The sequence below is a fragment of the Lutjanus erythropterus genome, chromosome 6, assembly GCF_056507025.1.
Source record: "Lutjanus erythropterus isolate fLutEry1 chromosome 6, fLutEry1.hap2, whole genome shotgun sequence".
Taxonomy (NCBI): Eukaryota; Metazoa; Chordata; class Actinopteri; order Lutjaniformes; family Lutjanidae; genus Lutjanus; species Lutjanus erythropterus.
Genome location: NC_139322.1, coordinates 25,105,951 through 25,121,269, shown reverse-complemented (window position 1 = coordinate 25,121,269; position 15,319 = coordinate 25,105,951). Strand labels below are relative to the sequence as shown.

Sequence of the window (15,319 nt, the reverse complement as noted above, 5' to 3'; positions counted from 1 at the left end):
CCTCAGTAATGAAGACTTTCAGTTTACCAACCCAGACATCATACTGAAATGTTCAGCAAAGACTTGCCATCATACTGAAGGAAAAAAGCTTAAGAGGGAAAACTCTTGGGGATGAACTGCAAGTACAATGTGCTCTCAGTGCCAGAAGGGGGCGAAAGACTGAACCTAGCTTTTAAGTTTTTCCAGCTGTGGTGAATTACATATCATACTTATCTTAAGTATATACTCAAGATGATTAATTCACTTCTTCACCACATTAATTCAGATGTTATTGTACTATAAATAAATATTTAACTTAAAGAAGACACAACAAAGTTTCATGTTTTATAATGTGCTACACAGCTGAGCCAATATCTGATTTATTTTAATTCTTTATCTAAAAAGCAGGTAGATGTTTATTATCAAAGTAATGCAATTGCAGTTTCAAGCACCAACGCCAAAATCCAAGCACTTTTTAAACCCTGAAAGCTAATTAAAATTTTCTTTCAAGGATTTCCAGCAAACCCTGCATCTAGAAATGACAGATTTCTGTACCTGGACAGAGAGTAGAATCTTCATGAATTATACAAAAATAATTATGAAAAAAATTCTTTATTAAAAAAGTATGGGTCCAGATGAAACAAGCCAACGCTGTTCCTTACAATCACACAGAGCAAACAGCTTTTGCAGACAAACATTTGCATTGCATAACACAGTGAATAACAACCCTTCAAACAATTAGTGAAAATATTTAAGAGAACATAAATTCATACTTCTGGTCAAAGACTCTGAAATTGACAGACTCTTGATTTGACATGATAGTGATGTGATGCACAATATTCAATTATAATTTGAATACAAATTTAAAAATAAGTTAAATTAATCTTGAACTGAAAAACAATGAGGTTCATCTCATCCAGGAAAATTCAGCATTGCTGAAATACATTTACATTTCCACAAATACACGATCCATCGATGAATGAGTCTTTTTCTAAGAAATCAACGTATTCACGGTGACACATCCAGTACAAATCAAAGTGTATACAGTATGCTGAAAGGTTACAACAGCTTTCATAAACTATTATTCATTGTATGGTTGTCTGATGAGTGTTTTCCAACCCAGATACAACCCCGGTTCCAAAAACGTGGGATGCTGAGAAAAACGTAATATAAAAACTAAATACAATCACTTTCAACAATGGTTTTGTGAAAAGTGTTATCAAGCCCATGTAGTGATATCCTTTATACAACTGTGCTTCACAAAGTGATGAACCTCGCCACATCCTCGCTCGAGAACTACTGAGCCTTTCAAGGATGTCCTTTAACACCAAATCATGAAACTCTTACCAGTTAACCTGTGGTATTTTTTGGAAGCAGGGTTGTATCATCAGACATTTCCATGGCATTTAGACATCTCTCAGTAGCAAGTTTTAGTTTTCTCAGTCACTTATGTCTTTACATTAGTTTCATTAATTATTACTTTGGCTCAAAATAACAACTTGAAACAAGCAACTGCACTTTAAATGACCAGAAACTAAAATAAGCATCAAGTGTCTGAGAAAAAAAGCAAACAAACAAACAAACAAACAAACAAAAAAAAAACCCAAAACACACAACCCAGTTAATTACTCAAAATTATTCCTCTCAAAAATCAAGTGCACAGTCATTCAGCAATGTGGAAATAAACATCCAAATGCCAAACACTATAACTTTTACATGAGAAGCAAAACAAGCTCACTGTAAACTGTTTATACACAATCTTACACAAAATTCACAACTTTTGTTACTCAACATACTACTCAAACACAAACAATAATCACAACTGCTCTTCATGTATAATAATAGAATGATTTCAAATCATATATTCAAAATACAATACAGAAGAAAAACAAGTGCAAACAAATTATTTCAATTTAATATGTAAAGGTTTGACTAAATGTTTTGTATAAATTAGTTCACAGCTCATTTAGGAGTAAAACCTCTATCTGAATCTCTGCCTTTCGGCAAATATAATGTAAGTTTGAACATGATTTCTTTTTATAGATTGGAAACAACTTTTTTTTTTTTTTAATATTGCACTTGGCTTGAGGAGTTTGGCCCCTTCCTAGCCTGTGAACAGAATATCTATAAGATATAAAGGAAATGATTTGGTGAGAGAGAGCCGTTTCACTTTCGTATGAGATATAAATGACCAGAATATTAAAAATAACGACCGTAAACTGTGTAACAAAACAGGGTAGAGTTTGACACACCACACTTCCCCAGCTGAATACACATAAAAAATACAATGGCAAACACCAGTGCTGTGAAATTATGACACTACGAAAAAAATCTAACTATATTCTAACTGTACAGCACAGACATAACATGCTGCTTAATGTTTGGCTATTGACATGAGTTCCTCTGGTTATTCAATTGGGAGAAGTTAATAAACTCATCACAATCACTAGATAAGTAGGTAAGACATGACTCTCTGTGTCTGAGCAGCATCGACTGAACAGTACATGTTTATTGCACATTTCACAGAATGTTTTTTTTTAAAAAGCCATCAAGCATCAGTGCAAGACTTGAACCTTTTAAACAAATTACACATGCACCTGTGTCCATGTGACAAACCAAAAGACAAAACAAGGCCAGATCACAAAAGCAAAAATATTTTTAAGCAGTCAAATATTTTTATTTCACCTTCAAGTCCTCTTGTAACTCCAGTCAAATGGGAGGTACACTGCTGAACATCTGTCAGCTGACATATGTATTTTCACTGAGTAATAAGTAACAACCAGAGGTGATGTTTTCTGGCGTTGCTGAATGACCTTCAGGTCCACAGACAGACCTGACAGAGGCAGACTCACTCCGTACAGGTCACAAGAGAACAGCAGCAGCAGACCCACCATTAGTTCAGCCCCAGTTATGGTACATATAGAAGCAGGCGAACAACAGGTTGGCTGTCAGGCTCGCTAATAAAAGCCCCGGCCAGACGAGACGCTTCACGAAACCTGAAGACGTCACAGAGAAAGCAGGTTAATCTCATGAAAAGCATCATCAGTGTAGTGCATTTTATGTGCATGTTTAGCAGTTAAGTTACGTTCAGCCAATACACTCTCCTTCAGAGCTGATACAGATCTCAGCTAGTTTAAATTTAGGTACATGTTGATAACACCAGAGAGGGCAAAAGGACAAATATTCTTTACCCAAGTACAAGTACAGATGCTTGTCTATGAAAAGCTAACTGAACGTCACAATATACTAATAAAATAATTCAAAGACTACTAAACTTAACCTCTTCTCACTTCAAATAAAAAACAAAAACAAAACAGGACCCTTAAAATAATGAACATTCACTCCAATGTGCAAAACAGTTTTCAATGTCAGAACTTGAAACATTAGGATCAACACGAGAACACACTTCAGGTCTAATTAAGCCTATTTTCTTTTGTTAGAAATTCGCTCATCTGTACAGGGCAACCAAAATCTTTTGTTCAGCCTAAGCAGCAGCTTGTTTTCACTGTTCTTTAAATCAAGGTGTGCCCTTTCGGTATAAAAACGAGTCTTGCCGTGCTAAAAAGCCTTTTACAGGCAGCTGACAGACTCACTAGATGCCTTCTCTCCGCAGTTGAGTCTCCATCTCTGTCTGTTTCGTCTTGTGACATCATGCTTGTGAGTGATATGCACTGATGGATACGCCAAGCAATTTTCATGTTATTGCCCCATTCATTTAGGTTGAAATTGGTCTTGATGTTTTAAAGGCAGTTCCCAATGATGCAAAATAGAAATAATCAATACTTTCCCTCAAATGCATTAAAACTAGAGTGAGAAGCCAGTTTTGAAAGTGTAAGGAGTAGAAAGCACAGATATTTGGATATTTAGGGAGTCAAGTATAGATACCTGAAACTCTACTTGAGTGCCATAACAAGGTATTTGTACTTGGAAAAGACCATGACAGGGCTTTTGTAGTTGAATGGTTACTGTGCATGCCACATAACTGCAACATCAGTGGTTCAATTCGAGCCAGGAGCTTATAACCAATGAAGACAAAAATGCTCTCCAAAATATTGTAAAATTAAAAAGTAGGCCCAGAACTAAGACGACGTGACAATTGTGTTAAATAACAGCCATGACACTAAAATTTAATTTTAAATATTTCTTGCAGATAGTGGACACAGCATCCTTCTATATGTGATGTTTTAATCAGATGGCTTACCCTTTGGTGGGGGGGTGTTCTCCAGCCCCTGTGTAGTAGTGCCAACCATGCATGTGGAGGAATCTGAGGAGCTGCCTCGCCTCTCTTCCTCTTCAATCACTGTGCCGTCCCTTAACAAAGAACTCAAATCTGCAGAAGCAAATGAACCATGGAAATCATGATGCCACAGATAAAAACATGAAGTTAATAATGAACGTGAAATCTTGTCTCTCTTTAGAACCCTTGAGTGTAGGATTAGAGAATGCTTTACTTTGCCATCTGGTGGTCGTATTGTGAATGACACTGAGGTAGACAGCAGTGCATGTTGCTGCAACATACCTGCAACAAACAATTTACTATTAACAAGTTTAACTGCAGCTCTTCTCTCAGCTCTTACCATTTTGGCTTTGGAAGGGGGATATGTCTCGTGAAAAGCAACCACTGTAAATGGAAGGGGTTGGCTCCACGTGGAAATGTGACGGAGACACAGGTGGGGACATGAGCGTGGGTTCTGGCTCTGCAGAGAAAAGCCGGAGTTTCTGGCCACTGATGTTGAGGCGAGCGGGGCTGATGAGGGGCCGCCGCTGTCTGGCAGAACCTGAGCTGGATGTAACTGACCCAGCAACTGAAGGAGTTGGAGAGGGGCCTGGAGATGAGGGGCGGCTCCCAGACATCAGTGAAAAATAGTCTGTGCCAAAAAAACAGAGTGAAAAATGTCAAGCAAATGCCCTGAAAGGGTTAGGAGGCGTTTAGAATATGCAGCAGAGCTGAGATGACAAAATCACTAGGAGTTTTAATACCTGAAGGCGGAGAGTCTTTGTATTGTGAGGCTGGTCTGCTTCCACTAAACAGATAACCAGAATCTGAAAATAAGATAAATACAATATACAATCACAACATTCTCCACAACCATGAAACAGGACTTTTCTTAAACCTGCATTAGTCAGACGGCAAAAAAACTATAAATTAAAGCTAAACTAAACCTGAAAGTGGCAACTTTATTATTTAGTCTATAACAACTTCATATGTTGGTGACATGTGGTAATGATAGTCTGTATGTCTGGTTATTCTGAAGATTTTTTGCCCCCTAGTGGTAAAAATGTAAACCAACTGTCAAATACTGGATCCAGTAACTGATTAATCGACTCATTGTTTCAGCGCCAAATGCAGCTTTAAATAATGGAATAAGGTAACTGGACCACCATTTCATCATGCGGGGCTCAACAATAAGTATTTCGCACTTGCCTAGTAAATCTAGCAACTAAAAGAGAAATTAGAAAAAAGAATTACTATTAACTATTAAAGTTAAACTATTACTATTACTATTTTTTGACATTTAATGCACAGTCCTTAAAAAAACAAAAACAACAAAAAAAACACAACAACTAAGTTTAGTCTAATTTGACAGCTGTTACTTAATAAAACAATTTGTAAAGGGGCAAGAAAAAATATACTAGTAGATTTCTGACCAAGTGAAAAAAATGAAACAATTCACAGCCATTCAGTAGGAACTGTAGGCAGAAGTGAGCTGAATATTCTCTTTGCATCTGAGTCAATTATCTTCAGTGAGCGTTTTGAATATTTGACCACAAATAAATGACATGGCACTAAATCTAACAAATTAAATCATCGTCAGATTATGCCACAAGGCAAAGAAAGATGTGTCAGTAGCAGATGATTAAGAGTTTTTTTGTCTGACAGCTCAATTTCAATGTTACCTGTCCTGTTGAGGGAGGGTATGGTGCCGAGGGAGAGGGCTCTGCTAAGGCGCCCAGGCAGAGAGGAGGGGGACGCCTTGCGCTCGCGAGGACTCTGCTGGCGGTTGATGAGCTTGGAGAGGTTGGGGGGTGGGGCTGGAACGAAAGAGTCTGCCAGGTCGGGAGAGAGCATAGGAGGCTGCCAGCTGAAGGGAGGGACTGCAGAGCTACCTGCAAGGTATCTGCAACACAAGAGCAATGCAATGGTCCAGTAGCTGAAATCAAAATAACAAAATTGTCAAAAGTTTTTCATACTAGACACAGCATAATAGTAAACTTTTGTGCATTAAAATGAAGATGACTCCACAAAGAGCATCACAAACTGTAAGAAAAAACCCAATTTGTAATTTTGTGTGTAAAGAAAATAGTCTGTAATGTGTTTTTCCTGTTCTACCCCAGAATCAATATATTGTTGGTACTGAAATATAAACTGAAATACATAATATATAACAATTACAAGGGCGCCTGAAATCAAACCAGTGCACAAACTTTGTACTATACAGCTGATATCCACTTAATTCGAGCGAGTGAATGATGGCAGCTTCAGTGAGGCTGTCACTGAAGGGCTGCAACAGCTGTCAGGAAAACATGCAGCAGCTGAACGTGCCTAAAGAACAAAAGCTCCAGGAGCAATGCCCAGCAGTATGTCTCAACTCTCTCACATTTCCACAGTACAGTCATACATGTTATGTGTAAAAGCAGTTTCTATTAAGTGGCAATCAAGCTTTATCTCTCTAAAATAATAAAAAAAAACACAGCTGTCCTAATTAACATTTTCCTGTGACTCCATTGCCGTGTAATAAAGCAGTCAACAAATGCATAAGCATATTTCAAGTAGACAAAATGGTGCATTTGTGTTGAAAACAAACAAAGAAGGCATCTCCTTTCACTAGTTGTTTATTATATTCCATGTACAGCAAGCATTCCTACAAAGTCTTCAAACTGGAGCCTCACATTAAGAGCAAGACAACCGATTTCAACACCCAAAACACAGCAAGTTTTATTTGGGTATGTTGCAGAAAACCCTTCAACATGGACGGAAATCCATTTCTGAGTCTGCTACAGAATATATACTGTATATATATATGAAACACATTGTAACTCATCAAATTGAGATGTAGTTACCGGTAATTAGCTTATTTATACTAGTTTGGAACAAATTATTGCTTAAATTGGGTAAAAGCTACCAGGATTTGGCATAGTAACCTTTCATTTTCTCAAGTCTTAGTGTTTCTGCAACACACACATTTCTCAAACACCGAGATATGACACAATTACATTTGTTAGCTACATACTGGACATCTACGGTAACAGTGCAGTAAAAACATTAACATTCACGACTTAGTAAAAAGGTTCTACGGCTATCATTGTTAAAACACTACAAAACATGTTTGTGGCAATAGTAGAAAGGTAGTTTCATTATATGGCAGCTTCAAATTATGATTAACATACATGTTTGAATGTAGTGCTTTAGAGCGAAATGCTTGACACAAACAAATGTTAACAGTCATACAGTTTATCAGGTTGATACAGGAATTCTCTAAAAATAGCCATATACTCAGGCATATATCACAGCATAAACATTCACACTGGAGGTTTATAACTTTTTAGCACAGCAAGTAAAACTTTGGCAAAGATTAATACATGTTAAAATGGACCTTACATATAATACTGTACAAACAAAGTCAGAAATATATTACAGTATTATTAAACTATGATCACACACACAGCGAGGTGTGGACCAGCGTCAGCTACAATGCAAGTCCACTACAATATTTCACACTTTTCTCCAGTTCACCAGGCTCTATTTACTGCGAGAGAATAAAGCCTGTTGGACTGGAGCTGAGCGTGTGACATGTTTTAACTATGATCGAATATCTTTGTCAAGAGATTAAGATGCAGTTTGCAATATGATGCAGTTTATAAAAAGGTAAAAAAGGAACCAATTCTAGGTCATTACTGATTGATGCTATAGTACTACATAAAATTGCAATGTTTTCATTAGATTTTTTCCAGAGGCAAATTTGAAACTACCCTGGAATTACTCTAGGAGAAGTAAAAATCTTACACAGAGTCAATACTTTCCTCATAACCTACAAACGGCATCTTTGATTCATCTGGCAACACTCGAGTTGCAAAATTTCACAATTTAAAGCTTTGAGACTACTGCACCAAAGGAGCTGGTTTGAGAACATAAGTCCATTTACAGGACAGCACAACATGCAATCTAAACCTCACAGTTACAGTGCTCTACGTACCAAATACAATCTACAACTATTAGTTTGACCTTTTCACATTACTGTCATATAAATATCCCCCTTAACTCAATACATTCCAACAACGAGACACAAAACTGGGTAACAGAAATTTGCGAGAGGGGAAATGTTAGCACATGCAACTAGAATGTTCAGTGTTTAATACATCTACATGTTAGACTGTTGGTAAAGAAAAGTTTAGTATAATTGGATGTGATCAAGGAGGGAAGCAATAGTAAGTGCAAAAGAATTAGTTTTAACTGGAAATGGTAGACCAGCATTTTCAATTTAAACGAGTGCATATGTCTTGTCAAATAGAAGATGAAAGAGATGACAGTCCAACACCTCACTTGAGACTTCCTTGAATCTATTAAAATGTTAGGATGAAAGACAACCCTAACTGTTTGTAACCATGTGGGTAAACTGTGCAAACTCACTATTTCTAATACTGCTGAGTTTGTAGTGACTTATCTTGCATAAACACAATATGTGAGGTAAGAGTCTATAAAGAGTCAGCAGAGCACTTGGTCACAGTTTAACATTACACTTACACTACCCACCAATGACCATATTCAGCTGCAGAGTTAAGCACTTCATAATGTTTCTTTGTTCAAGCACTGATACAGCAAGGCCACCAGAAACTACTACTTAGACATGATTACCTCAAATAAATGTCAAGCACCTGACAGGTAGTCATCTAGAGGCACCACTTTTAAGCATCGGCTTTTGGTACAGAGTAGAGTAAGAAACAAATAATACAAGTAGAGTATATAAAGGAAAAATGCTTTTCACGGATTACTGGTGTACAAAGAATGTCATGCATCATTTCAATGCAGAGGAAAAAAACTGAAGCGTGATCCAAATGTAAATCACAGATGCACAAAATCACACCGACGGGGACGGGAGAAGAGCTGCAACAGCACGACTTTTCAACTAAAAACTTACACCATGTTTTAACATTCATATTGTTTAAAAAAGGGTTACTGACTACTATCAAGATTTGCATGAATTGTATGCAGTGGACTGTCTGAATGGAAATGCACCGGCATCCACTTCACTACAAACATAACCACATACTACACATAGAAAAACCTTCCAGCTCTGCCTTGGGAACTGACCAGCTGTTTAAGCATTGATGAGATTCCTTACGGATTTCAGTTTTAAATAAATAGTAGCCTCAAAGGACTCATGGCCACTTTTTGGAAAGGTCCTCACCCCAAATCCAGGGTCACTCTTTGCTCAGAAATTGTATAAAAAAAAAATAAAGGGATGTAGAAGGGAGGGTGTGATTATTTAAAAACCACATCTTGAGGATGGTCTGCTGCATCTTCAGAAATTAGTATTCATGCAGCTGTAGTTAGTAAACAACCCACAGCTACACCAGAAGGTTAATAAATAAATGAGTACATTCAAAATGCTGTTAAATAGTCTAGTATAGTGAATAGAATAGTAGGATACAGAGTTTAGTATTAGCTTGAATGTTAAAGTCCCACAACATATCTTAGTAGTGTTGTTTTCTTAATGCTGTCACTGAGTGACAATTTTGTAACCAACAGGAGAGGTCGACAATACTGAGCTGTTCCATCTTTTTTTTTTTTTGCAACAATACCCTTAAATGCAAAATTTTGAACACATGTAAATGTGTGCTTGAAGGTGAGGTTCTGACATGATTAAGCAAGTAACACTACTCTTTTTTATTCCCATGGGCCACACACACACAATCCTACACTTCAAGTTTGTCATTCATATATTATAACCTCACAGTCATTCACACACAGCAGTAAAAGAAGAGAGTTCTGAGTAATAAAATGGACAGTGAATTTAAAAACAGCATGTTTCTTGTACTGTTGTTCTTATAAACTGATAATGCCTGTAGATTAATGTGTTTTGATCTGGTTCTAATGAACACAAACCTCTCATGGAAAAAGAACTCTTTACAAAATCCCATGTTTCAAATACAATTTGCAACACTACTTCTCAAATTCTGACCTTCGGTATCTGGCTCTTCTTGGACCCAGCGGTTTGCGAGTTGCCACAGCAGCGGCAAAGCTGACAAGGCAACAGAGGCAGACTGTACTGAGCTTGGCTGTGTCCATCCAGCCCAAGGCACCAGTCAAGTAGCTCTCAGCCAGGTGGAGGCACAGGAGGACAAACCACAGGACCGAGGCCACAGCATCAATTCTCCTCAACCTGAAAATGCAGAAACACGTGAGTTTTCAGAGTTTGATTTTGTATAAATAAAACTTGTCTGGGACAACCTTTCAAAGACAAAATGGAGAGATGGTGACTGCTTACCTCACAGGCCCTGCTAAGAAGATAGCAGTGAGACAAGTCAACAGGCCAACAGACACAACAGCTAGCTGGTTGTCCTTTCCATGCTGCCACACCAGCTTGGCATTTTCTACAGCCTTGTCTGGGAGCAGCTCCAACAGACCCTGCCATACAGGCACACCTCCACTGCTGTCATTGTTGGGAGTGGACTCATTGGAGGGTTTAGGCTTTGGAGGAACAATCCCACCACTTAATGTCTGTGGGCCACCAGGTGATGTGAGCTGGTCTGGTAATTTGCAGAAAGATGTGGCAACAAGGAAAGCACATATCAGGAAGGCAATGGCCCGTAACAGTATGACCCCCATGGGAGAAGACACAGAATAGGAGCTCTGTAGGAGAGAGAACATGGTTTCATTGTGAATCCTGACATTTTAATAACATATGGAAATCAATAAGCTATGCAAAGACCAATGCTGTCACAATTTAAGAACAGGCTGTTGCCTGCACAACAATTTTATCATGATAAAATGTTTATTTCAGTAGCTAGATAATTATTAATTTTTAATGACACATTTTTTAACTTTTTTAACAAAGAACCACTTTCTTTTGAATTAAGCTGCCATATTTTGAACTTAACCACCTTATTTATTTCTCTCACTCATAGCATGCTTCATTACGACGGGATATAGCAGGCTGTTTATAAGCCAGGACATATTTGTTGTGTGCTTTCATTGTAATTTGCATTAAAGAGAAACCACTGAACATTTTATTGAATACTTTTCTTACTGCTATTGATAAAGTGTCTTCTGCTATTACACAGCTAGTGTTTTATTGTCCAAGTCTAACAATACACAATGGGAAGTGAAGCAGATTCATGTGTTCAGTTTGACGAAAGACTACAATTCAATTAAATGAAAAACTACACATAAGCACACATCATTTTGCACTAAATACTGTAAAGTAAGGACTTAAATGGTAGAATAATTATTACTGATGTGGGGGAAGAAAACCCTAATCCTACACATTCTATACATGACTTTACTTTTTAATGAAGGTAAGCAATTTTAAAATCACCAAGTTAAACAAGTCCCACCCGAATGGATTTTAAATATCCTTTCTTTATGTCATAATCATCTCAGCGAGTATATAACAATTTGTAGTCACATGTTGAACTAGCAACTATGAGTGTAATTATCTGACAAGATATGACAACATTTTAGCATGACAGTCTTTGGCTGAAATATATACACTATGCATGCCACAGTATAAGGTTACCCATCAAGTCTGACCATCTTTCATGTATAATCTATTCATTCACACACTTCACTCATCAGCAGTTTTGGAATGGATTGCACTGACCTTTACAAAGCCCTTGTCTGATTCTCGGCTGCGTCGAAGCTGATGGTTCAGGAGCACTGTTCGAAGTTGACGGTTTTGATATTTGATGTAGTATTCCACCGCTGTCTGACATGGCCTGCATAACTTGTAGGTCTGCTCCAGGTGGTGCTTGTAGGCTTCAATTTCCTCATCGTAATTCTCCTACAAAAGAAGCAAAGAACCAATTTTAGTCTAAGTAAAGATAATATTGTAGCAGTCTGATAGTGAATGGAAAAAGAATACAATACGTACATCATCCCTCGGGATAAATGAGGCCAATTGCTTGATCTTTACGGATTGGTTGTTATTGCACTTCCTGCACAGCAGCATCTGACAGTTGACCCACTGCAGTGTCTTAGGTGTCTCAGATGAAGGAAGGCCACCAGATACTCCATGGTTCAAATGCTCCATATACTGAGCTGGAATAGGTTTGTTGTAATCCCCATTCTGACAACAAAACAGATAGAAAAAAAAAAAGGAATAATGTAAAAACACACAGCTTTACAACACTGGCAATATGAAGAATTCAGTTAACAGAAATGCGAAAAAATGATGCACTTTTGACACTTACCTCCTGGAAACCATTGTACTGGTCACAGTTAGGACAGTCCCAGCAGTTCCTGTTCCCATAGGGCACCACTGTGTTCTGATTACAGAACCAGCAGTTCACATTCGCATGGGTTGGCTTCTTTCTGTAAATAAAAGGTGAAGTTCTTACACTATTAAACATCACAATTTCAATCATAGATGAAGGTAAAATTCTGACAAACAGGTGTTTCCTGCAGTGGGACACAAAGACCACATAGGTCCTGAAGTGGCCTCAGAAGCTCTGCAAATATCACCGTTATCTTAATGAGGCACTATTTGTTTTACATATTGACTACATGTAGTATACATCTAAGATCATATCAAACGGATTGGAGATCCTTGAAGTGCAAAAGTTTGGGATGTTATTTATTACACATTATTAATTCATATTTTTTAATTATGCATTGACACGAAGTCAGCTTTTTAATTTCATTTTATTTCTATTCAAATACTACTACTATGTGATAGTGCATTTTGTTTTAATTTTACCTCAGATTTAGCTGTTTTTATTTGCCCTCACCAGCTATCAGTTGCTGAAGTGCCTCCAGCATATTCAGCTCTTTGTAAACTCTGTTTTAAAAGGGTGCTATATAAATAAAGTAATTACTTTGAAATAGTCCTCTATATACACAAACACACAATAAATCCTTTATTATATATACTGTGCCGTCATCATGTTCAATAAATTTTTATCCGATGCCATCACATCTATTCATACTGCAAATATACTGGGAATTTCCTGCTTGTATCCTGTGCAACCCAAACTTTGTGCAATTATTCATTTTACAAGGTAATGTTATTATACATTATATAAGTATATATATAGATATATGTATGTATATATGTGTATACACACACACAGTCAGTACAATACTACATACCAACTGTGTGATACAATATGTACGCAATTATCCTATACAATTATCCATATATCTGTATACTTATTTGTAGTTGTCTTTCACTCTTCTTTAACATCTAGTTTTCATCATCCTTGGGGTGCTGTAACAAGTGAATTTCTCTGGTGTAAGATCGATAAAGTTTCTTATCTCATCTTATTTTGGCAACTTGATGCATAGACCCATAACAGTGACTGACTTAATCATGTACATAACATTTTCCAAAAACAAAACTGCAAACGTGCATTCTTATTGTACAATCAATAAATCAACAATTGTCATAACGGTAGTGTCACAAAACTATCTCGTTAGCATGAAGTTAGTTAGCACCACGACTAGCACAATTAGCAGTCGCGCTAGCGTACATTAACAGATCATTCTCTGGAAATAAGAACTATATCTGGACATATTTGTTGCCATTATTATTTGTTGAACGTCGAATTTTAAACCACCGATGCAATCTGTAACACCGTTTGCTAACTTGTAGAAACGGTAGCGTGGATGTAGTTAGCTAAAAACATACAGCGCGGTGAAAAACCTTGAAGTTACCTGGTGGCTATTTTGTATATCAGCGCTCCACCGGCGACAAACGCTGTTGCTCCGAATCCACTGTACATTAGTTCCGGATATTCCACCAGGATCTGGTTAAACGCCTCCATTTCCACTGAAATTGGTTGTAATTAAGCTAACAAGACATGAGAAATGTAGTGTTGCAACTATACCGCAAAGCACGGCGCGAGAGCGCACGCGGCAAGTGAATCCTCTTTTGTTCACGCCCATGTAACGGAAACGGAAACGCGTAAGCGTTTGGATGCATTCCATTATTTTTACTATTTTTTTGTTGACTGTACCTTTCACTTAAACCACTAGTTGTTGAACTAGAATGTGTATCAAATTATCTTTCCGTAATTTGAGTGTTTTGGCTGATATTGTTTTTCAAAATCAAAAACATTCTCATTCTGCTTTGATTTTAACTAACGCGTAGTGTGGTAGACAGGGAGTATGATAGTGTTGCAACGTGACAGAAGAGAAATACTGCCTTCTTTTTCTCTCGCTTGGTATATCGTATATTAAACGGATAAGTTTGAACAGATTTAAATGACTATTCTTAAACGATTCTTTAGAAATACATTATCAAGTGCTTCAATTTGTGTTTTGGAGAATCATTGTCTTATAATAACCACCTATTATAATATAACACATAATAGATCATGACAAATAATATCAAATGTCATAAAACAAGAAACTGACTGACATTACTATCCCATTCTAGTTTTGATAAACTATATGTTACAGTTAGGGGTGGAATGTAAGTATTTATTCAAGTACAAGTTTTTATGTCACATTTTACTTCTTTTCTACTATATTTTAGATTTAATTATTTTGTTTTTTTTACTACACTTATCTGACAGCTTTAGTTAGTTACTTTACAAATTAAGATTTTTGCACACCAAATGTAATAATACAAGATAACATAGTGTCTAAAATTTTGTTCTGTTATAAACTGAACCACCAATACTAACCAGTACAGCAGACTCTATCAAAAATAATACGGAGATGAATCCAAATTAAAAATAATACTTAGTATACAAAATAGTTAAAATGAGATTAACTTCAAACAATTACAACACCAAAATCCTGCCTTTACATGAGTAATAGAAATCTGATGATATTAATAGTGTCACGGGACATTTTCTGCATGGATTACTTTTACCTTATTTTTTTTTCTGATTATCTTACATACTTTTATTACAGCAAAAGATCTGAATACTTCATCCAATACTATCAATAGCCTCGAAGAAAAAAAAAGGAATAATCACCGAAGCTTACCTCTAAAGTTTTGACAAGGAATAGGCTCAAATTAAGTTTGTTTACTTATTATAATGAATGTCAAAATAAATAATTCAAACAAGTCTATTATTACATTGTTAGCCATAACTAATAAATAGTAGAGGAGTTAGTAAATTAATGAGAGTGTTTGATGCAAAAATAACATTTTATTTTAACAAACTGATC

At 36.7% G+C, this 15,319-nt stretch overlaps 1 protein-coding gene across 1 annotated transcript; it reads right to left on the bottom strand.

Moving 5' to 3' along the window:
- Window positions 1–575: 575 nt before the first annotated feature.
- On the bottom strand, window positions 576–13,977 carry tmem201 (transmembrane protein 201). Its single transcript, XM_084721339.1, has 11 exons — window positions 13,853–13,977; window positions 12,391–12,511; window positions 12,072–12,266; window positions 11,802–11,981; window positions 10,467–10,831; window positions 10,161–10,361; window positions 5,878–6,098; window positions 4,960–5,022; window positions 4,557–4,847; window positions 4,181–4,309; window positions 576–2,975 (listed from the first exon to the last, which is right to left on the bottom strand). The coding sequence occupies exons 1-11, from the start codon at window positions 13,960–13,962 to the stop codon at window positions 2,878–2,880; spliced, it is 1,974 nt and encodes a 657-aa protein (XP_084577465.1). The 5' UTR covers window positions 13,963–13,977; the 3' UTR covers window positions 576–2,877.
- Between the last annotated feature and the right edge of the window lie 1,342 nt (window positions 13,978–15,319).